Source organism: Moschus berezovskii, chromosome 19 (genome assembly GCF_049115385.1).
Source record: "Moschus berezovskii isolate FMDL1 chromosome 19, NW_MosBer_1.0, whole genome shotgun sequence".
In the NCBI taxonomy this organism is placed as follows: domain Eukaryota; kingdom Metazoa; phylum Chordata; class Mammalia; order Artiodactyla; family Moschidae; genus Moschus; species Moschus berezovskii.
In genome coordinates, this window is record NC_142478.1 from 15,558,197 (window position 1) to 15,583,149 (window position 24,953).

Consider the following 24,953-nt stretch of genomic DNA (forward strand, 5'->3'; position numbering starts at 1 on the left):
TCTAGTTTAGGGAAAGGAGGAGCAGGGGAGCACTGACTCTTCCGGGAACCCTTTTCCTTGGCACACTGATAAAACTACTCCTTTGGCAACCTGAGAGCATGACTCAACTCTGCAGCTTGCCTTTAAGGACTGTTCCTACCGGTTCATTTGAATTGCGAGAATCTCCTCTGAAAGAGGGGCCCCCGATGTTTAAACACTTTCTTTACGCCCGTCAATTTCTTTTTGAATTGAATCATTTCAAACTCCAAATGTGTTGTATCATCCTTGTATTTTAGGAGTCCTAACCCTGGTTAAAACAAACAAAAAACTTGAGCTGTTTTCACACCATCTCTTCAGGTGGATTCTAGTTTGGGGGGTGAGGGGGAAGGCTCCTAGATAAATTCACGACACCTCCCTCCACCTACTCAAAAATGCCTAGTAACTGCGTATATATCTTTTCCTAATCGCTCATGAGGAAAAAAGTCAAATTTCTGCCTTTCAAAGTATTTATGCATCTGTTTCAGCTGGGGCTTCCCTAGTGGCAGGAGATGTGGGTTCAATCCCTGGGTCAGGAAGATCCCCTGGTGAAGGAAACGGCAATTCACTCCAGTATTCTTGCCTGGGAAATTCCCATGGACAGAGGAGCCTGGCGGGCTATCGTCCACGGGGTCACAAGAGCAGGACACAACTTAGCAACTAAAACCACCACCACCATTCAGTTAAAAAATGAAATAAAATCCCTTTTCTAGTCAATAGGGAAACCAAACTAAGAAAGTTTCAGGATATATTTTTGTTTCTGGAACCAAGTTTCAGGAGACATTTGTGATTCGGCCCCTGGACTCAGCTTTTACTGTGCTACCAGGACACAGGGAAAAGGGATGAGAAAGAAACAAGAAACAGCTAACCCCGGAGACGGGGGCTGGGCTGTGCAAAGTATTCTTGTATACCCTCCAGATCGGTGAACGTTTTTAAGAATTTGAAGTATTTGAAATTCTATCACTAGGTTATCTGCATAAAGTAGTCTTGTAACCAGATGAAGGCAGATGAGGCTGAGATATGCCAAATGTTCAGGGACAAAAATTTTTTTTTAACATATAAGAGAGTTCTGATAACAAAGCTGCCAGGCTGTTGCCTCTGTCCACACAGATGTGATGGCAAATAAGCTGGCTGCGACCAGCAGTATATAAACACCCTTTAGTTCTGAAGACGTGGAAAAGGAATTTAGGTTACAGTGGAGATGCCCAAGTTCTAGCCTGATGATGATGATGAATAGTTTTGTGACTTTGAGAAAGTCACTTAACTTCCCAGGGTCTCAATTTTCCTCACTCCGCAGAGCAAGGGGACTGAAGGCCCTTCTAGCCCTGAACTGGGCATGTCTGCTGCTGCGCTCATCTGGAGCATCATGGTGCCCAAGTGCCAGACCACACCTCGCTCAGGACAGTCAGTGAGGTCACCCGAGAGCAGGATGGTGGTCCAGGGCTAATGGGAGCTTAGGTCCCTGAGATCAGGTCCCGCAGCCTCAATTCTCATCTGAAAACAGGTCGGGGGGGAGGGTAGTCAACCTGCCAGAGCAGCTGTGCCCAGTATCATAACTGTACCAAGCAGATGTCCCTCGATTAGGTGTGTGTTCGTGATCTCCTGAATAGAAACATTTCCAGGGGAGAGTGGCAGAGAGGGTAAAACTACTTGAAAGTTAATAGTATATGCAATTATGAAATAAAATTCCTGACCTCAGGATGTCAGGGAAACTACACTGAAGAAAAGTCTCTCAGGACACTTAATTGAGGTTAAATTTTAACGCAAATAGAGCCCCAAGTCCCTGAATGGGGGCACTTTATCTTGTGTGCTTATTGGTAGTGACGTGGCAGAAGGGAGGGTGTGAAGCGACATTAGCTAAGGTTCACTGGGCACTGCATATACGCTCACCGGACCCCAGGGCCAGGTTCTGGGTGGGACGCGGCAGATGCAGACATCAGTGGGACAGTCACTGTCCCTGCCCACCCGGAGTTTATAACAGTTCCCGAATCCTCATGGCAGACGCAGAAGCAGGCTCAGCCCAGCTCGGTGACAGCATCTGAGGTCACACAGCTGCTAAGCGGAGGGCCAGGGTTTGAATCAAGGTCTGCTCATAATAACCACCAGACGACTGTACTCAGTACTGCAAGACTGGAAAGAGATTGTGTATTTAACATTCTCTTTTCATTCTTCTGCTTAGTTTTTGGAGGCAGCATCTTTTTAAAAGTTAGGATGATTTTTGTCTAAAGATAGCAACTTTGCAGTATTTGCCTCCTTGGTGGCTCAGATGGTAAAATGTCTGCCTGCAATGTGGGAGACCCGGGTTTGATCCCGGGATTGGGAAGATCCCCTGAAGAAGGAAATGGCAACCTACTCCAGTACCCTTGCCTCGAAAATCCCATGGACAGAGGAGCCTGGTGGGCTACAGTCCATGCGGTCGCAAAGAGTCGGACACGACTAAGTGACTTCACTTCCTTTCACTTTGTAGTATTTACTTTCAAGGAATGTATCAATTACTCTTTTTTTATTAATTTATTTTAATTGGAGGCTAACTACTTTACAATATTGTGATGGTTTTTGCCATACATTGACATGAATCAGCCATGGGTGTACATGTGTCCCCCATCCTGAAACCCACTCCCACCTCCCTCCCCATCCCATCCCTCAGGGTTGTCCCAGTGTACCAGCTTTGAGTGCCCTGCTTCATGCATCGAACTTGGACTGGCGATCTGCTTCACACACGGTAATACACATGTTTCAATGCTATTCTCTCAAATCATCCCACCCTCGCCTTCTCCCACAGAGTCCAAAGTCTGTTCTTTGTATCTGTGTCTCTTTTGCTATCTCGCACATAGGGTCGTCATTACCGTCTTTCTAAATTCCATTATATGCGTTAGTATACTGTGGTGGTGTCTTTCTGGCTTACTTACTCCGTATAACAGGCTCCAGTCTCATCCACCTCATCAGAACTGACTCACTCTTGAGTACACATACATGAACAAAAGATGAACATGTGAACAAAACTTAAATATAAACAAAGAGATGAACTGTATTCAATAAAATTATCTGTGAAAAAAGGTTAAATTTACTTAACACATTATTGACCAGGCACGTATTAGTGACACAGGCATTAAGTTTCTGCAAAAATTCCCCAGTCAATAATGTGTTTAAAAGGGCCTAAATTGAAATCAACTTCTGAGAACCCAATTTCCTAAGTAACAGGGGATTCCCTCTTTCCAAACACCAAAGGGGATCGATCCCCTTGAAACGCATCTTATCTGCAAGATTATGTGCCCACAGGATGTCCTCTAAGACTCCATGACCTACTGAAGATACAGGCTCCAACCTACCCTGTGGGGTAACTCTCTCACCCTACTCCTTACCCAGCCACCCCAAGCTTCCAGCAGTTTCCACCTGCTGGTTTCATATTCCTGTACTTTCGCTCACTTGATATACTTCCAAATCTCAGGTTCAGTGTCATTTCCTTTAGGGTATCTTTCCTGTTCTTTCTACCCACCCCCAGAAGAAATGAATTTCTCTTTTCTTTGTGCCCCACTGTGGCTTAGACTATCATGGCATCAGCAACATTTTACTGCTAATTTGACTTTACCCCACTCAGACCACCAGCCCCTTTGGGGGTGAATTGAGCTTTTTTCTTCTGTATTGTCCCTAATAAATTTTTTTTCAATTATTTATATTTGTGAATATTACTATTTTTGGATTAGTTATTATAAGCTGACTAATATAGCCCTTGCTCGAAGCATAGTCCTCAGTCAATTAGGAAGACACTTGTTTCAAGGAAGATTCCTCTACCTCACCCCCACACAACAGATAAGACCTTCTGGGGTCTGAGTGAACGCAGCCTGGGTGGGAAGCTGAGGGGTTACCGTATTTATTGGCAACGTAGCCCCACGCTTCCTGTCCTGTCTCCATCTCTCACTAGCTGTGGAACTTGGACTTCAATTTTCTCACCTTGCCAGATGTCTAAGCAGCATCCCTTCCACCTCTAAAACTCGATACAGCATCAGTCTCAATCCTCAGGTATACAGATTAAGTTAGAATGATACAGAGAAGACCAGCATGGCTTTATACTAAGCTGACAAGAAAATTCAGTGTCCAGGTTTTCTGGTCAGAACGCTCAGAGCCACAGAAAAAGCAATGGCTTCAGATCAAGAAGCCGAGGGTCCTGGCGGGGTGAATTCAGATGCAGGAGCCTCCGTTTTGCTGCAGGGTTAGAGACCCCGTTCTGGGAGGGTGAATGTGGCCGGCTCCTCTCTCCAGCTCCTCTTCCACCCTTACCCTAGGTTCCTTTCCTCGGCCCAATATTTATTTGCTTAACTCCCACAGAAGGAGGGTGCTATGTTATCAGAGACTTCATAGCTTGTTAGAGATTAAAAAAAAAAGTCAGGGTGTCAGCTTAAAATATCAGGAGAGGAAAAGGTCCTTCATAAGGTTCACAGGAAGTTTAAAAAGAGTTAGAAGCAGGCTTTAGCTTTGGACTTCTGGGTGGAAGTCTTGTTCAATTACTTAGGAAAACTCAGCAGTGGCCACAGGACTGGAAGAGGTCAGTCTTCATTCCAATTCCAAAGAAAGGCAATGCCAAAGAATGCTCAAACTACCTCACAATTGCACTCATCTCACATGCTAGTAAAGTCATGCTCAAAATTCTCCAAGCCAGGCTTCAGCAATACGTGAACCGTGAACTCCCAGATGTTCAAACAGGTTTTAGAAAAGGCAGAGGCACCAGAGATCAAATTGCCAACATCCGCTGGATCATGGAGAAAGCAAGAGAGTTTCAGAAAAACATCTATTTCTGCTTCATTGACTATGCCAAAGCCTTTGACTGTGTCGATCACAATAAACTGTGGAACATTCTGAAAGAGATGGGAATCCCAGATCACCTGACCTGCCTCTTGAGAAACCTGTATGCAGGTCAGGAAGCAACAGTCAGAACTGTACATGGAACAACAGACTGGTTCCAAATAGGAAAAGGAGTACGTCAAGGCTGTATATTGTCACCTTGCTTATTTAACTTATATGCAGAGTACATCATGAGGAACGCTGGGCTGGAAGAAGCACAAGCTGGAATCAAGATTGCCAGGAGAAATATCAATAACCTCAGATATGCAGATGACACCACCCTTATGGCAGAAAGTGAAGAGAAACTAAAAAACCTCTTGATGAAAGTGAAAGAGGAGAGTGAAAAGGTTGGCTTGAAGGTCAACATTCAGAAAACAAAGATCATGGCATCTGGTCCCATCACTTCATGGGAAATAGATGGAAAAACAGTGGAAACAGTGTCAGACTTTATTTTTTTGGGCTCCAAAATCACTGCAGATGCTGATTGCAGCCATAAAATTAAAAGCCGCTTGCTCCTTGGAAGGAAAGTTATGACCAACCTTGATAGTATATTAAAAAGCAGAGACATTACTTTGCCAACCAAGGTCCGTCTAGTCAAGGCAATGGTTTTTCCCGTGGTCATGTATGGATGTGAGAGTTGGACTGTGAAGAAAGCTGATCGCCGAAGAATCAATGCTTTTGAACTGTGGTGTTGGAGAAGACTCTTGAGAGTCCCTTATACTGCAAGGAGATCCAACCAGTCCATTCTAAAGGAGATCAATCCTGGGTGTTCATTGGAAGGACTGATGCTAAAGCTGAAACTCCAATACTTTGGCCACCTCATGCGACGAGTTGACTCACTGGAAAAGATTCTGATGCTGAGAAAGGTTGGGGGTGGGAGGAGAAGGGGACGACAGAAAATGAGATGGCTGGATGGCATCACCGACTCTGTGGACATGAGTTTGAGTGAACTCCGGGAGTTGGTGATGGACAGGGAGGCCTGGCGTGCTGTGATTCATAGGGTCGCGGAGAGTCGGACACGACTGAGCGACTGAACTGAACTGAACTGATGGGGAATTTACTCTTTACATCTCATTTCTTACTAGTAAAATGGGAACATTAGTACTTCTCACAGGTTTCTTTGTATTTCATCATTTATATTGTGATGACTTATATCAAGTGCTGTACCAAATGTTAACTAATCTATGCTGGGAAAGATTGAGGGCAAGAGGAGAAGGGGGAGGCAGAGGATGAGATGGCTGGATGGCATCACTGACTTAATGGACATCAGTTTGAGCAAACTCCAGGAGTTGGTGATGGACAGGGAGGCCTGGCGTGCTGCAGTCCATGGAGTTGCAAAGAGTCGGACACAATTTAGCGACTGAAGAATGGTAACAATCCTTATAACAACTCTGACCTAGCGTGAATACTGAGGTTCAGTTCAGTTCAGTCGCTCAGTCGTGTCCGACTCTTGGCGACCCCATGAATCACAGCACGCCAGGCCTCCCTGTCCATCACCAACTCCCGGAGTTCACTCAAACTCATGTCCACAGAGTCGGTGATGCCATCCAGCCATTTCACTCTCTGTCGTCCCCTTCTCCTCCCGCCCCAACCTTTCCCAGCATCAGAGTCTTTTCCAGTGAGTCAACTCGTCGCATGAGGTGGCCAAAGTATTGCAGTTTCAGCTTTAGAATACTGAGGTAGAGACTACCTAACTTGCCCATGAATATACAACCAGGCAGCAGTGGAGACAGGTGTCTCTTGATGTTGCACAGGTCAGTTTTAACAAGTTCCTGGGCTCTGGTCAGCCCCGGCCTAGTGGGTCTAAGCATCTATTGGCCGCTATTGATATGGAAATGGTCATTCCCCAGGTGTCACAGCAGACAGTCATTTGTAATTGCAGCAGCATGCAATTAGTTCTCATTCTTAGATCAAATTTGATTCTGTTAAATATATTCCCGGAAACAGACACTTGTTATCTAATGATGAAGACTGACTGATGGGAAATAAATACCAATAAAACCTCCAGAAACATCTGAAGCACAGGTGTAGACTCTCAATTTACCGTTTTTTGTTTAGTCACTCAGTCCTGTCCGACTCTTTTCGACCCGATGGACTACAGCATGCCAGGCTTCCCTGTCCTTCACCATCTCCCGGAGCGTGCTCAAACTCATGTCCATTGAGTCGGTGATGCCATCCAACCATCTCGTCCTGTGTCGTCCCCTTCTCTTCCTGCCTTCAATCTTCTCCAATGAATCAGTTCTTCCCATCAGGTGGCCAAAGTATCTGAGCTTCAGCATCAGTTCTTCTAATGAATATTCAGGGTTGATTTGCTTTAGAATTGACTCATTTGATCTACCAATCCCAAACTCAAGCAGCTGGTGCACATATGCATTTTGGATTAAATCCTCTGCGACTGAAAATTTTTGATACCTTTCTCCTTTGTCAAAGAAAGAAAGCTGCCCAAGTGTGGGGAATGACTCCTTTAGGGAAGCAGTAGTGTGGTGAGTGGCAGCATGGACTTTGTGGTTAGACTCCAACTACAAAGTTGAAGTTTGAATGTCGCCTCTCCCCTTAAAGCGATGTGACACAAACAGCAGCTCAGAGGCCCAGCTGCTTGGCGTCTCTCTGTACCTCTAACAGCTGAGGTCAGGAGGAAATGAGCATGTAGATGAGTCCAGGAGCACTGTGCCTGGCACATAAAAAGCAGCTATTTTAATTTTTATTGCTACTGTTATTAATACCATAAATATTGCCCCTGGAATACCACAGATCTGAACTGCGCAGATCCACAATCATGGATTTTTTTTTTCACTGTATATGCACATGATCTTCAGGTGGTTGAATCCCAGGATGCAAAACCGTGGATATGGAGGGCTGACTTTAAATTCATACATGGATTTTCCACAGTGTGGAAGGCTCTAAACTCCGAGCTGTTCATTAATCAACTGTACTATAGTTTTCTGAAGATGCCTTTGGTGAAAACTTTACGAATTTTGTTTTTATTCTGAAGAAGATGTGCACAGAAGTTATGCTGTTTGTATCACTGTTTCAGCCACATTTAAAGTTCCCAGAGTGCAGAAAGCCTTTTCACGTGCATGATTCAACCCTCAGCATGACCTTGGAAGGTAGATATTATCATCACTCCCCATTTCAGAGGTTAGCAAACACAAGCTAAAAGAGGAGAAGGAACCAGCCCAAGGTCAAAATTACCAAGTCCCAAATTTTAGTCCAAGCCTTCTGACCCGAGCTTCTGCCCCACCACCTCACAACTACAGGGAAGTATCTCCTTTGACAGTTCCCATCTGTCCCGAATTTCCTGGAGAACTCCACATCTGCTAGTCAGCATTCCGCTGCAAGCAACAGCCTTCCTCTCTCATTTACCGTTGCTGTTTAGTCACTGAGTCGTGTCCAACTCTTTGTGACCCCACGGACTGGAGCCTGCCAGCCTCCTCTGTCCATGAGATTTCCCAGGCAAGAATACTGGAGTGGGTTGCCATTTCCTCCTCGAGGGCATCTTCCTGACCCAGGGATCAAAACTGTGTCTCCTGCATCTCCTGCATTGGCAGGTGGATTCTTTACCACTGAGCCACCAGGGAAACCCTTTCCCTCATTCATTATCAGCTTGGATCCTTGTTTTTATCCTCCAGTGGCTGATAATTCATTTCTGACCTTAATTCTTGTTGGTCGTACTATCTGCTTTAGCCAGGAACAGCCCCTTCAAGCTGACCCGAGTCCTTAGGACATGCTCCCATCAGTTTTCTCTTTGATAAATAACTCATTTTAACATCAGCTGTTCTTTTTCCTATTGAAAAGCTGCAGTCAGATGTTTCAAAAGCACTTGCCCACAACTCTTTCCTAACTTGACCACTGTACCTAAATACCTGTCCGGAAACCAACACAACACTGTAAAGCAATTTTCCCACAATTTAAAAAATAAATTTTAAAAATGTTTTCTTTAAACAAACAAACAAAACCTGTCCAGTACAGCACCATACCCTGGAGACACTTTTTACATGCTTGAAGAAACAATACTATCACAGAAAACATACTGCTGAGTCTGCTACAGAGCTACTTAGACAGAATTACAGGGAAATATACAGGAAAAATACGGGAGAATATCAGTAACCTCAGATATGCAGACGACACCACCCTTACGGCAGAAAGTGAAGAGGAACTCAAAAGCCTCTTGATGAAAGTGAAAGAGGAGAGTGAAAAGGTTGGCTTGAAGCTCAACATTCAGAAAACAAAGATCATGGCATCTGGTCCCATCACTTCATGGGAAACAGATGGGGAAACAGTGTCAGATTTTATTTTTTGGGGCTCCAAAATCACTGCTGATGCTGACTGCAGCCATGAAATTAAAAGACGCTTACTCCTTGGAAGGAAAGTTATGACCAACCTAGATAGCATATTAAAAAGCAGAGACATGACTTTGCCAACCAAGGTCTGTCTAGTCAAGGCTATGGTTTTTCCCGTGGTCATGTATGGATGTGAGAGTTGGACTGTGAAGAAAGATGATCGCCGAAGAATTGATGCTTTTGAACTGTGGTGCTGGAGAAGACTCTTGAGAGTCCCTTGGACTGCAAGGAGATCCAACCAGTCCATCCTAAAGGAGATCAGTCCTGGGTGTTCATTGGAAGGACTGATGCTAAAGCTGAAACTCCAATACTTTGGCCACCTCATGCAATGAGTTGACTCACTGGAAAAGACTCTGATGCTGGGAGGGATTGGGGGCGGGAGGAGAAGGGGACGACAGAGCATGAGATGGCTGGATGGCATCACCAACTCCATGGACATGAGTTTGAGTGAACTCCGGGAGTTGGTGATGGACAGGGAGGCCTGGTGTGCTGTGATTCAAGGGGTCGCAAAGAGTCGGACACGACTGAGCGACTGAACTGAACTGATACAGGAAAAAATATTCAAGGCAAATAATTTCACTCTGCTGTCATAGGTATGTATACCTTCAGTTTACAAAAAGCCACCCAAATAATACTCAGGAGGCACAGTCTCTCCTTTTGCTTTTTCCTGACTGAAGATCCCACCCAGGCAAATGGGCAGGCAGTCAGGTGATGTGTGACCATGTGAGCCATACTCTTAACTCAGATATGAAACTGAGTTTTGTGAGAGAGAGCAGGGGGCTGAGAACAGCAGCATCTTAGACAGCTGCTTTGGAAATGATGTCATGATGTAGGAGGATGTAAACCTCATCTTCCATCGTAAGGTCTGCTAAATGGATTCCAGAGCATAAAAGCAAGCATTTAAAGGATGGGGTGGGGGCGGAGGGCAGAACTTCGTGGTGGGAAGACTGTGCTTCCGATGCAAGGAATGGGTTTGAGGGCTTCTTAGGTGGTACTAGTGGTAAAAAACCCAACTGCCAATGCAGGAGACATAAGAGATGGGGGTTTGATCCCTGGGTTGGGCAAATTCCCTGGAGGAGGGCATGGCAGTCTTGACTGGAGAATCCCATGGACAGAGGAGCCTGGCGGACTACAGTCCATAGGGTTGCAAAGGGTTGGACATGACTGAAGCGACTTAGCATGCACATAGGGAACACTAAGATCCTACATGCCCACTGGTGAGGTCAAAAATAAATAATTTTTTAAAAGTCTACTCCTCATATAGCTAATAAATGAAAGTTTACTAATTCTGAAAACTAGATTCTCTCAAAAAATAAAAGAAAAATAAAGAAATAACCAGGGGAGAAAAATGCCAAACAGTTCTTTGTGGATCTAAGTCTCTTTATTTAAACAAAGTCTCTATTTCCAGATTTATTTCCTTCTCAGAGAGGTTAACATTACTTCTAGTTATACAACCCATGTGGCCCGTACCAGTGTCATGAAGAGCAGACTGAATGGAATGCTAAAGGGCAGGCTTCGGTGCTGAAGGCCACGACAGTGGAGAGATTCAGTTGAGGGCACTGGTAATTAGGAAGGTGAAATGGGCTGAGGGACAGTTTCAGTCCATTAACACATCTTCACCCACAGGGAAGAACTGCTGTTGGCGTCGTGAGTGCCTAGTCCAGACTAAACGCAGGGGAAACAAGTCTGCAGCCTTTCAAACCAGTCCTGAGACAACATCTAACAGTGCCAAGCTAACAAATTAATAAAATGCGTTTTTTAGTTCTCCTATTCTCCAGGCCCTCTTGAGATTTTTAACACAGTAGTCAGGGTAGCCTCCAGCTGCCAGAAGTCCCTCAGCCCTGCTCTGTGAACCTCCACTCTTTCCTTCCCTATCTCCTCCCCAAACAAATCTTGTTTTTCCAAATATCAGGGCTGAGGTCTGGTGATTTGGCTAACTCAGGGTTCTTAGGCATGATGCTGGATCATTTGAAAGATTACTGCATTTCAAAGTAGGAAAAGACAAGGAGATGGGACAATTTTGGGAGAAAGAAACGTCGTCTTTTCTTTGCAGCTTTGGAGGCTGAAAGTAAAACCAAGAGAATCAGCCTGAGATCACTACAAAAGCCAACCTTCCCCCTCATTTCTCTCCCTTTTCAAGGGTCCATCAAGAGCCTAAGGCACTACACCAACTGAGGGCAAGTCACCTGCAGCGTCCCCACCACAACCACACAAAACACTCCCAGACCCGCAATAAACCGCTGTTTGAGGAGGAGCCACATGTGGGGATCAAAAGCCCCAACACACTACTCCCAGGCCTCAGTGTCAGTACACCCCAAGCTAGTCTTGGAAGCTACTAGCCAGGCTTTTCCTTTTGATTGAAAACTTTACGACCTCACAATTGCAATCAGTGAACTACTTCATTACAAGTGTTTCTCTGTGGTTTTCAAAATTGCTTTTTCATCAGCCATGGTTCTTTGCGTGTATGCTTGGGTTTTAATAGCTGCTGGCTGGCTAGTTGTCCTACAGCCTTATGAACTGTAGGAACAGCAATGCAACAGCGATGAACCTTAAGTGAATCCAAAAGGTCTGATAATATCTTCTCTAGCTCACCTAGAGACAGAGACAGAAAAGGAATGAAGTAGAGAACAATGGTCAGGAAAGCAGCAAGATACTTCGCATCATCTGTGGATCACAGTCTTAAAATTTCAAGTTGGGAAAGATCTGGCAATAAAAAAACCCTACCCAGAAACAAGTCACATAATGATGATCCAGGTATCTGCTTCAACTAAGGTAATTTATGTACTTTCATATTTTATATACAAATAATACACAGTAACTGCTAAAGCTTACCATGAGTTCGTCCATTCATAAATAACACAAAACCAGTGCCCCGAATCATGCACTAAGAACAGCTGCTCAAGGAAAGAAGATCAAAAGAATAAACTCCATATTTTGTCTTGGATTTAAGATAAAGATCTGGTATAAAACCCTACACACGATTCCATTACTTTATCCGTTTCTAATAAAACTGCAGATGACAGTGATGAAGCTATCAGACACAAGCCACACGCCAACGATAATACAGGGGAAAGAAGTTTGCCATCTAAAGTCCACGTCCACTTGGCTGTGCCTTGAGCTTGGATGGAAGCAGAAGTAGCAGTGAAATGCTTTTGCGAAACAAAACTTCCACATGGATGGGAGAATAGAGCCCTGAGTGGACGATGGAAAAGGAACTGCAAAGTCTGAGCACACCGTTCTTGCCCCAAGGATCCCCTCCAGCAGGAAGTCTCTGCAAACTGCCTCAGTGGCTCTAACCCACCATCCACCCTCAGGCACAAATGCTCTACAACCTTCAAAGCATTTTTCCTTCATCTCAGGGTCATACACATCTCTCTCCCACACCAAAAGTAGGAGCAAACCATCCAGCCTAGGACCGCACGCACACAGTACCTCTGCACGGCAGTACATCTGTATCACAGCCATTCCTGGAACACACATGTGCTGATTCTCCTTAGTCCTGACCTTCCTTATGAAGTTTTTTCCCCTGGCCTACTTTATTAGTAATACTCTCTACTGTACTATAAGTCTCCTTGTAAACTGATTCAAATCCTTTGTACAATGAAATATACAGACACATATGTTAAAACACATATATCTGAACCACCACACAGACTGGAACAGAATGTCCGACGCATTAGAGTCAAGTGAGCTGAGTCCATGGCCACTCCCAGGCTTGTAAGAGTTGGTTGTGTCCCCATACAGACTTGAATCATTCAATTTAGCACACTGCTGTCCTCACGTGCCTTTCTTTCCTCTGTGTGTGTGTGTGTGTGTGTGTGTGTGTGTATGTGTGAGTCACTCAGTCCTGTCTGACTCTTTGCGACCCATGGACTGTAGCCTGCCAGGCTCCTCTTGTCCACGGAATTCTCCAGGCAAGAATACTGGAGTGAGTTGCCATTCTCTTCTCCGGAGACCCAGGGATTGAAACTGGCTCTCCTGCACTGCCGGCAGATTCTTTACTGTCTTTCTCGGGCAGACTCAGTTCCTGGGGAGTTGTACACGAATTGTAGACGTTTGAGTGAAGAGAAATTTTCTTTCATTTTTTTTATAAGGACCATTTTAAAAGTCTTTATTGAATTTGTTACAATATTGCTTCTATTTTTTTTTAATCTTTTTTCTTTTTGGCTCCAAGGCATGTGGGATCTTAGCTCTGTGACCGGGGATCAAACCTGCATCCCCTGCATTGTAAGGCAAAGTCTTAACCACTGGACTGCCAGGGAAGTCGCTGAAGAGAAACTTAGATGGTGAACATGGGGTGTGATGGTTAATTTCGTGCATTACCTTGACTCGGCTAAAGGATGATCAGAGAACTGGTGAAACAGTCCTTCTTGCTGTGTCTTTGAGGGTGTATCCAGAGGACAGAGCATTTGAAATGACAGACTGAGCAAGGAAGATCACCCTGGCCAATGTGAGTGGATCTCACCCAAATGCTGATCGCCAACAAAAAGCCTGGAGCATCCGTCTTCTCCGGCCCTTGGATACTAGTGCTCCTGGTTCCCAGGCCGCTGGACTAAAACTGGGATTACACTACCAGCCTGCCTGGCTCCTCAGCTTCCAGACAGCGGATTGTGGGACTTCTTGGCCTCCACACTCACGTGAGCCAGAGTCCATAATAAATCTGTAACAGATATTAGACTTCTTTTTAAACTTTTAAAAATCTATTTGGAGGGGGTCATGCCATGCAGCTTGTGGGACCTTAGGTTCCCCAACCAGGGAATGAACCCAGGCCCTCAGCACAAAGTACTGAATCCTAACCACTGGCCCACCAGGGAAGTACCAACAGTAGACTTATTAGTAGGATAATTAATAAATTTTTAAATTTAATAGTATCTTATAAATACATAGGATCTATATCTATCCTCTGATTCTCTGGAGAACACTGACTATAATGCACAGGTCATAAAGCTTTAATTTTTATAGCTGATATTGTTGATAGTTAATCCCAAATCTTCACAATGCTTCTAACTGCTGTGTCTTGGTATCTGGCTTACAGCTTTAGTTACCAGACTCCGAGATATCCACATCACTCGGATAAACTTGGAGGAAAAGTCAATACTTGCCCCCCGACCTTTCCCCATCCTCCAAATACAAGACTAAAAAAAGACACTTTAATTACACAGAGGTTTCTGTCATCATTGGCTCAAGAAAAACCACACGTACAACATGAAGAAACACAGTAAAATTTTTGATTCTATTTTTGAATATTAATTTTATTAAATCTTGAGCCTTCTGTATACGTCTTTTTAATATTCTGTGTGAAATGAAATTACTCGTACAGCACCTCGGTTGCCTGCCAGACGCAACGGTTTGTCTGGAGGAGGGGCACTCAGGTGACTGACTCGAGACCAGCTGCTTCTTTCAGGGATCACCATTTTTAGATTCAGATAATGGCAGGTTCACATGCGGCTGTGAGAAATAACAAATCCTGTCTACCCTGTACCCAGTATCCTCCAAGGGTAACATCCTGCAAAACTAGAACAGGCTCAATCATGACACTGACACAGATACAGCCAAGACGCAGACACTCCCACCCACACGAGGGCCCCTCCCCCACGCTGCCTTTTACAGCCACGCCCACTCCCCTTCGGATCCCAGTAACCGCTGATTCACCTTCCATTTCTAAGATTTTAAGGCAAAATTTACGGAGCTAGGAACTACCTGGTGACTGAGGCAGCCAAAGAGGCAAAAGTTGCATTCAGTCAACAGGTGAAGACGATTTTAGGTGAGTTCTGAAGAGGATTTTAGGTGAATTTTAAACAGCTGGGAGCTATGATGCTGAAAATGAAAGAAGCACCAGGAAGCGAACATCAGGGTGTTACTTTAGAGATCAGAATCAAAATTGAAATGTCAGAATTTCAAGCTCAGATTTGATATGGCCTTTGAAGTTCAAAGTACAGAAGATAGTTCTCAGGAACCATGTGAAAAACATTAAAAAAAAAAAGAAAAAGGAAAAAAAGACAGGAAATCTCCACGAAGGTATTTTAATGGCGGCAGATAGCAACGGAATGGCTTCTCACCCCACAGCGAGACGACTAACTTCATCACGTCAGCATTTTCTTTGGTCAAGAAAAAGAAGACCGCCATTTAACCCAACCACTAATAAGTAGCCTGGACTCTAAAGACTACCAGAAGTCCAAGTAAACAATCACCTGTTACGTCACCAGCAGGGTCACAGTCTTCAGCAGACACAAGAACTTCCTCTTTCCTAAAAGTGTCCACACTGGCAGACAAGTCTTACTACTTTCTATCAATACTTTCCCCAAAGAAGCTCGTTTCACTAATGGCCAAGTTACTCTGGACCTTGGTACTACCTCTGGTAAGCACTTACCAAAAAAGAACAAAACAAATTAGTCACTCAGTTGTGTCCGACTCTTTGTGACACCATGGACTACCAGCCCGCCAGACTCCTCTGTCCATGGGATTCTGCAGACAAGAATACTGGAGTGGGTTGCCACGCTCTCCTCCAGGGGATCTTCCCAAACCCAGGGACTGAACCCAGGTCTCCTGCATTGCAGACAGATTCTTTACCGTCTGAGCCACCAGGGAAGCCCAAAAGAAAGATTCTTGCCTCTCACACTCTATCCCATTGGTTTTTTTTTTTTTAATTATTTTTTATTGAAGGATAATTGCTTTACAGAATTTTGCTGTTTTCCGTCAAACCACAACATACATCAGCCACAGGTAAATCCCATTGTTAACTGTGATGAATACAAGTGTTTCTATAACTTTTGGTTTCTTCCCCCCACCACTAAAATTTTTAGTCTTTTGTGTCTAAAAAACACAGATAGTAAAAGACACCCAAAAGAACAATTAGAAAATGTCTCCTGGGTCAAACGGAGAAGGCAATGGCACCCCACTCCAGTACTCTTGTCTGGAAAATCCCATGGACGGAGGAGCCTGGTGGGCTGCAGTCCATGGGGTCGGGAAGAGTTGGACACGACTGAATGACTTCACTTTCACTTTTCACTTTCATGCATTGGAGAAGGAAATGGCAACCCACTCCAGTGTTCTTGCCTGGAGAATTCTAGGGACGGGGAGCCTGGTGGGTTGACGTCTAGGGGGTTGCACAGAGTCGGACACGACTGAAGCGATTTAGCAGCAGCAGCAACTGAGTCAAATAACAAAGCATTCCTTTCTCACCCTCTACTCTCCTACCCTCTAAAACACACATTGTATCAAAATGCTAATCTTAATAAATATCAGCAGGAAGGGACATTCTAGACAGAGCAAGTCAATTTTATACCCCTAACAAAATGCAACTTTCTAAATAAAGAGGGATTTCAAACTGTAACTCATTAGCATCTCTTTTCAATAAGAGACCTCATCTTGTCAGCTGGACTTGATGACTTGCCTGGAAACCAGTGGTTCTCACACTTTGAGCCTGAATCAGGATCACCTGGAGAGCCTGTCCAAACACAGACTGCTGGCTCCATCCCCAGAGTTTGATTCAGTAGGTCTGTGCAAGGATCTAAAAATATGCATTTCAACCAAGTTCCCAGGTGATGCCAATGCTGCTAGTCTGGGGACCACACACTTTGAAAAACCACTGCTTTAAACCTTTCAGACACTTGCAGTTTCTCCTGGATTTTCCTCCTGAGGTCTCAATAGGGGCCTTGGCAGAAAACAACAAATTTGGTAGACCTGACTAACTTATGCTTCAACTGCTAAACTGCTCTTTGAAATACTGTATCTTGGGGAAAAGTTGAAAGGTAAAAACAAGGTTCAAAGGAACGCAGTGTTGAGCTGTGCATCTGCAGCTTAGAACTACCCCCCGTTTCCCAGTTCACCAAAACAGCCAGGAGTGTGCCCTGCCGCATGCCTGTGCGACTGGCAGTGTGCGGGGCTGAGGCCCCCCAGGCACTTTGATTTGGTGGGGCTTTTCCCAACAAAGTGCAGGGACTGCTTCATGGTGGTCTCTGAAAAAGTCCGTTTGTTCTCAATCCTCTTCACAGTATGAAAAATATAAGGAAAATCCTGACATGTTCAAATTCACCAGATCTTGGCCTCATGGTTTTTGAGAACTGGTCTACACATGGCTCCCCAGATTCTTGGCTAAAGGGGAGGATGAAGTGATATCCGTGGAGTCTCAAAATGCCTTATTTTAGCTGGTTTTCCAACTCCTACCTGTCAAGCCTTTTACATGTAAATTATTCAGTTCAGTTGCTCAGTCGTGTCCGACTCTTTGAGACCCCATGAACCGCAGTAAGCCAGGCCTCTCTATCCATCACCAACTCCTAGAGTCCACCCAAACCCATGTCCACTGAGTCGGTGATGCCATCCAGCCATCTCATTCTCTGTCGTCTGCTTCTCCTCCTGCCCTCAATCTTTCCCAGCATCAGGGTCTTAAAGAGTTACAAAATCATTTCCGTATTAACTTTTAATGTTTTAATATTCATCTAATGTCAGATAGTAATGGCAATGAAATGAAACAAAAGGGAAGATAATGGTCAGAGGGTACAAACAAACCAAAAACTCATCTGTCACAAAAGAAAAAAATGGTCAAACAGAGAAATTAAAAGCAGTGTTTGCCTTTAACATTAGAAGTGTACTGAACTGTGCTTGCTATTAAAAGAGAAATTGAAAGCAGTGTTTGCCTTTAACATTAGCAATGTACTGAATTGTGCTCGCTATTAAAAGTAAAGATGTTAATTATACACATGGTTCCTGCCATCTTGGAGCCTGATTTACTATCCTGCAAGGAAGACTAAGGAGAAGGAGAAGAAATGAGGTACACAGGAGTGCATCAAGTGTTCCCATGTGACTCAACCACACAAAGCGTGTGTGTGCTCAGTCATGCTCAGCTCTTTGTGACCCCATGGACTGTAGCCCACTAGGATCATCTGTCCATAGGATTCTCTAGGCAAGAAAAATACTAGAGTCAGTTGCCATTTCCTTCTCCACGGGGTCTTCCCAACACAGGGATCAAACCTGCATCTCCTGCATTGACAGGAGGGTTCTTTACCACTTGCATCACCAGGAAAGTACACGAAAGCATCAACCTGGGAAAAGAAGCTGGCAAGGTAGGCGAGGACCAGAACACAAAGCTGTGTGTAAGGCAATGGGAAGCAGGAAGGTTACATGGCTAGAGCATGCCTCCTGGAAGAACACTCTGTAGTGCACTAGTCCCCCTGCAGGGGGCACCAGTCAGGAGGCAACTGCTGCTGCCCAGGATGAAAAGTCACAGGATGGAGGGTGAGGTCTGGAGAAACGGGATCCACAATGCTTTCTCAATCCAGTTCTTGGCTGTCTGACACACAGGTCACTTAATTTATAGGGACCTCAGTGTCGCCGTTTGTAAAGTGGGATTAGAATCTTCCCCCTGTACCTCTTAAAGTTACTATGGGAATCAAAAAGCCATGTACCTGAATGACCCTGTTGTATATACTGTACATTAAAATTTACATCACGGTGGATATAACAAGCAGAAAAAGAATGTCTATATTAGAAAAAGGAGAATTCATCAAGATTGTCGGGAAAAAATCAAGTACAGGTCTAGCCATGAACAACTGCAACAAAAATGTAACTTTTAAGAGGACACGATAAAACCTGGTTACCTAGAAATATTGATAAATCTAAGAAAAGATGTGCAAGAACTTTCATGGAGGAAAAAACCTAAATAAATTTAGAAAAATATTGCGCTCAAGAGCAGAACTATGTCAATCCTTCCCCAAATGAAATCAATGAAATTCGAATGAAACCTCCTGAGGATTTTTCACAGGCCTTGACAAGGTAACCCTAAAGTGTGTAATACAGAAATCACAAAACCATGATGTTGAATGAATACAGCTAGTTGTAGAAGGATATTCTAATATCACTATCTGTTCTGTTCTGTTCAGTCGCTCAGTCGTGTCCAACTCTTTGCCACCCCATGGACTGTAGCCTACCAGGCTTCTCCGTCCATGGGATTCTCCAGGCAAGAATACTGGAGTGGGTTACCGTTTCCTTCGCCAGGGGATCTTCCCGACCCAGGGATCGAACCCGGGTCTCCCGCATTGGAGGCAGACGCGTTAACCTCTGAGCCACCAGGGAAGCCCTAATACAATACCTTTAAATATACAAAATAACAGTACATACTGTCAAGGATTCACGCATATAAAACAACAGTAAAAAGCATGCCTGGGTATGATGTTCATCAAATCTAACCATCAAATTCAGAACAGTAGTTACTGCAGGCAACGGGGTCGTGGATACAAAGACGTTAATTTTTCCCTTTTTAAATGTGATAAACATTCCATAGGAAACCAGAAAGCTTTTTATTTGACAACCAGGTTACTCCGGGATATAGCATAGTTCCCAAACACCAATCCAATACCATCAACACTACCTGGAGTACGTGTTAAACACGGATCAAAAAAAAAGAAAAAACAACACGGATCACTGGGCTCTGCCAGAAAAAGAATGTCTGGGAGAGAGCCACACGCATCTAACACACAGCCTCAATTGGGAACCCCTGGTAACCATGAGCTATTACTAACCAATCCATCAACAAACTTGATTCCAATCTGACACTGAGATATTCAAGTGCCTGAGATTGCCTAATCACTTTCCAACTGATGCCACTGTCTAGAATGTGGACTCAAATTTAAGTCAAAACCAAGTAAATGTTAAAAGTATATCCTTTATTATGCTTCCTCCACCCCCTCGAAGGTCACACATGTAAAAACTAGGAGTATCTCGTATAATGTAATAGTATCAAATGATTCCACAGCACAACGTAATTCCTTCATATCCTCCACAGGGAGTATGCCATAGCAAAATTCTACTGGAGATGACAAAAAGTGCTATTTTTAAGGATAAAGTGATACAAGTCACTGGCAACCATCTTCAAGTATGTAGACAGCAACACCACGCTCCTCTCCTGATTTTCTTCCCCTGAAATAAAATCATAGCTACCTCTGTCTCGAGAAACGCACAGAACCAAAGGGAAACATAAAGAATAAATTTAGCAAAAAAACAATTTATGAAAAGGCAGAGGTATTAATGCCTCCATGACAGTTTTCACAGCCCTGCTCCTAAGAAATAAAGTTAACTAGAGACTATGCTGTTAGAACGTATGACCCTTTCAAGGATTGACAGACATGACTTTTCCCCTAATACTTATAAATTACAACAACTAAAAAACATGGAAAGGGATGATTTCGAGAAACAACACAAATCTGCTAAATGCATCTACAGGAAAGGACTCACTTACCAGGGCTTTCTACTCGCTTATAGTGGTAGGGGTTGATGCACACCTCCTTCTGCTTGGAGCCGAAGGGAAACTCGCAGCATTCCAGTGGTTTCAGTTCATGGTGGCTCTGAAGGTCGGGCCAGCGCCACACGCGGCAGTAGATGACGTGCGGCAGCCCCTTCCGGTGGGAGACCTGCAGCCGGCCGTCCAGGGAGCGGGGAATGGTGACACAGTTACTGGGCTGGCCTGGGCAGCTCAAGGCCTTTTCCAGTTCCTCCATGGCACCCTTCTTTTTCTTCAGCTTTTTCACCAATGCATCAACGGCTTTCTCTGCCCATTTTTCTTCCTCATCACCCTGTTTCCAGCCAAGAAGTCTCTTCACAGCTGGACTTGTGAAGGAAAATAAACTTGTCACGTTCATGATGGTGCTACGCACACTCCTTGTGGAGGAAGAAATACAGACGTCCCCAAACGTGCAAGGACAGTGAAAGACGCTTCACTTTATCTACATAAGATTCTCCTCAGTTTCTTCGTGTGGAGGTCCTGAAAAGTAGAAATGACCATTCCTGGTGTTTCCAAAAGAAACCCAAAGCAAGCACCTAGAAAAGAAAAAAGGGAAAAAGATGTTTAAAATCGTCTCTACCACAAAATCACAACTTACTAAACAATTACCACGGGCCAGGTACTATTTTAAGTGCTTTTATGTATTACAGTGTGCTATGGACTGAATTATGCACCCCCCCACCCCCAAACTCATATTGAAGCCTCAGTGTGACTGTATTTGGAGATGGAACCTGGAGCCTTTAGGGAAGTAATTAAGGTCAAATGTGGTCATGAGGGTGGGGTCCTAACCTGAGAGGATTAGTGGCCTCATAAGAAGAAGGGAGAGATTTCTCTCCTGCCCTAAGTGTGCATCCACTGAGGAAAAGCCACCTGCAGACACAGAGAGAAGGCTGCTGCCTACAAGCCTGGAAAATCGCTCTCACCAGAAACCACACTGGCTGGACCCTTCATCTTGGACTTCACAGATTCCAGAACTTAAGAAATACATTTCTATTGTTTAAGCCACTCCGTCAGTGGTATTTTGTTATGGCAGCAGACTAGCACAGTATTTAACCCTTTAAATAATTATTTCAACTAGGTAATACAATCATTGCAATTTTATAGATGAATAAACTGAGATGCAATTTAAAAAGAAGTATGCTACTTTTTATATGAGTTATCAGGTGGAAGCAATATTCCCCTTAGTGCAAAAAAAGTTCAAGTTCTCAACAGAAACTGTGATATTTTATATTTACAGTCACTCATGGGCTCTAAAATATTTATTTCTAAATACACCTCAATCAACAAAAACTAAGAGCAACAGGACAAAGTAAAACTACAACAGTCTTAGCATCTGTTTTTGGTTTGCTCAAGTATCTCATGCTAAAAGAAAAGGTAGTTATATTTTATTAGATAAATGGGGCAACATTTTAGGGTCTTTATTCAGTATACAAGTCTATGCCTTTGGACTATCAGGCAATTAAGTAGGAAATTCATTCCCTGCTTCTTCAAATATGCCTTTTATTGACGTGAAACGAATGAAGCACGTGAACACATACCGTACCAAATACTTAGTCAAGTTGTTTCGTTTAAACCTCCCAGTTACTCTTCACTAGATAAACACGCAAATGGTGAAAAAGATTAAAGATGATAACTTTGCACCAATTCCAGCTAAGACTGAGTAGCAGTTATCAAATCAACCTCCTCCCCAAACAACTATAAATGTTGAATAAAATACAAATGAATAAATCGAGGTGGGGGGAGCCCAAATTTTTAAAGGCATCAATGAGCAATCAAAGTACTCAGGACATGAGGGGCCACATCTGGAAAGATGTGAAAAGCGATGAAGTGATAAGCTGAACATTCTTCACTGCTTTTCTCCTGAAGGCATTTGCCAAAGCTACATTGTAAGAAGCCAAGTAGCAAGAAGCTAAAGGACCAAGCAGAGATTTCAGGAGTCTCACAGTGTTGAGGAGACCACTCCCCCTCCAAAAAAAAACAGAGCTGAGGGCCTGCCAAGAAGGAGAAACTCTGGTAAACATACCAGATTTTCCGCTGAGACCCTTGAAGAGGTATGCCCTAGTGCAAGGGCTAAACTGAAATGGACAGTGTTCAGAAACACAGCCTAGAATCATCTTAATACTAGACTAGATCAAGATGAAAGGAAAGGAGAGAAACACTGTGAGAGAGGATATATGCATATTCAAAGTTACCGGCCAGAGACTTTCCAAAACTGGCAACAGACATCTAGCCACAGATTCATGAAGCCCTACAAATCCCAAGAAGGAGAAACAGAAAGAAATCCACAAGTTTTAATGTGTCATATCATGGTATAATTGCTGAAAACCTACAACAAAAATCTTTAAAAAGACACAATACTTTCAAATGAGTACAGTGACAGCTGACATTTCAACAGGAACAATGAAAACAAAACGACAGTAAAATGATATCTTTAGCATGCCAAATGCAATAAATAGCTGGTAACTCAGAATGCTATACTTAGTGGGAAAAAAATCATTCAAAAATGATTGTGAAATAAAAGTGCTTTACAACAAACAAAACTTGAGATAACTGGCTTCCAGGAGGAATTCTCAAGCACAAGGGAAAAGCAAAAAACTGTAGGAAAGAATGAAGAGTTCCATAAGGGTACTGACTTTACAAAACAATTATAGGAATATCTTGTGGTGTTTAAAATACAGAATTAAAATGCATAACCAAGAACCAGAAGGGATAAATGAATTCAGAGTTCTAAGGTCCTTAAACTACCTTGGCCAGGCTAAAGCATTAAATTATTATTGATACAAATTATGAATTCATGTCATAATAAAGCAACCACTGAAAGAATAATTTAAAAGTGGTAAAATGGTAATAGAGGAGCTAAAAATATGGAATTCTATTTGAAAATATGATTAACCAAAAAGACTTCAGAACAAAAAGGGGTACATAATAGGTGGGTCAAATAGAAAACAGTAAAATTCAGATATAGTCCTCAAAGTCTCGAGAATTACTTACAAATCAAGAGACTAAATAAGCCAAATGAAAATATATAGTGTACTTACAAGAGACACATATCAAATATAAGGACAGAGAAAAGTCGAAAGAAAAAGAATGGAAAGAGCTGTACTGTGCATATTCTAACCAAAAAAGTTCACATAGCTATCAGATCAGACAAAAGAGACTTCAAAGAAAGAAGTATCACCAAGGGTAAAAGAGGGACATTTCATAAGGTTAAAAGAGGTGCTCTGCCATGAATATAACACAATCCTAATTTTTTATCCAAGCAGTAATGGTTTCAAAATATATAAAGTAGAAACTGACATAATTAAAATGACAAACAGTCTTAGCAGGAGATCAAAATAGTAAATGACAAAACAAGCAAATAAAAATTGTCAGATATAGGAGATTGTATGTTTAAAAACGTGCCTCAATTCACGTATGCGCCCAGCATACTGCAGCATACATCTAACTTTAAAAATCACATGGAATACTTATCCAAATTGACCATATAATGCGCCGTTAAGCAAATCTCAACAAATATCAAAGGAATAAAACTATAAAGAATACATTCTTTGATCACAGTACAACTAAGAATAAATGCCCAAATACTGTTATTGAAAATAATTACACTTTTAAATAAACTGTGAGTCAAAGAAGAAAATACAGGGGAAATTAGATAGTATTTTAAATGGGATGATTATAAAAATCTGACACATCAGATTTGGCTCAATCCATGCTTAGAGGGAAGTTTATAATCTTAAGTGCATATATTAGAAAATAAAAGCAGCTGAAAACTAATTTTCTATGTATCGACCAAAAGAAAAAAAAAAGGAACAGCAAATTAAACCCAAAGACAGTAAAAGGAAATGAGAGCAAAAATTAAATATATACATATATAAAATAGGAAAATAAAATCAACGTTGGCTCTTTGAAAATATTAATAAAACCAGATATTCCTCTAGCAAAACTGATCAATAAAAGAAAAGGCACAGATTACCAGTAACAGGAATAAAAGGGGGAAATCATTACTGATTCTGAGAACTGAAAGGGATAATAATGATGGACTGCTGTCACAGCAAATTGTACATGCCAATAGTTACTTCCTCACTAGAGGAATAAGGAATTCTATCTGACCATCTTCCTGTCTTTGGAGCGGAGCCCTGTACCTGGCACATATCAGAGTCTCAATAAATGTTTGATGAATGATTTAGCTCCCTGAAGGAATTAGAAGGCCAAGGGTGGAGCTTTACTTACTCAATAGGCTACAGGGGCTCAGCTGTTCTTCTGTAAAGAGTTTTACTCAGATTTACCAGTTCTTTGAAAGTGGCATTACTTTTGTCTAACAATAAAAAACAAAACACTATGCTATCATCAAGAGTCACACTTGGTCAGAGTGTGCCTCCTGAAATGATTATTTACTTTTACTAAAGGTTAATTGTGCAAAAGAACAAGACAGACAACTTTTTTCCTTGTCCTCTAGTAACAATTTATCAACAGAATACATTTCT

The 24,953-nt window shown here is 42.9% G+C and overlaps 1 protein-coding gene across 5 annotated transcripts in view; it reads right to left on the reverse strand.

Annotated features, from left to right (window-relative positions):
• Positions 1-24,953, reverse strand: part of SMAD1 (SMAD family member 1) — an 82,958-nt gene that overhangs the window by 29,589 nt on the left and 28,416 nt on the right. For all 5 annotated transcript variants that reach the window (XM_055404355.2, XM_055404350.2, XM_055404352.2 and 2 more), the window contains exon 2: positions 20,428-21,005. In XM_055404355.2, coding sequence (XP_055260330.1) covers positions 20,428-20,827 — 400 coding nt within the window. In that variant the 5' untranslated portion in view covers positions 20,828-21,005. The remainder of the gene's footprint in view (positions 1-20,427; positions 21,006-24,953) is intronic.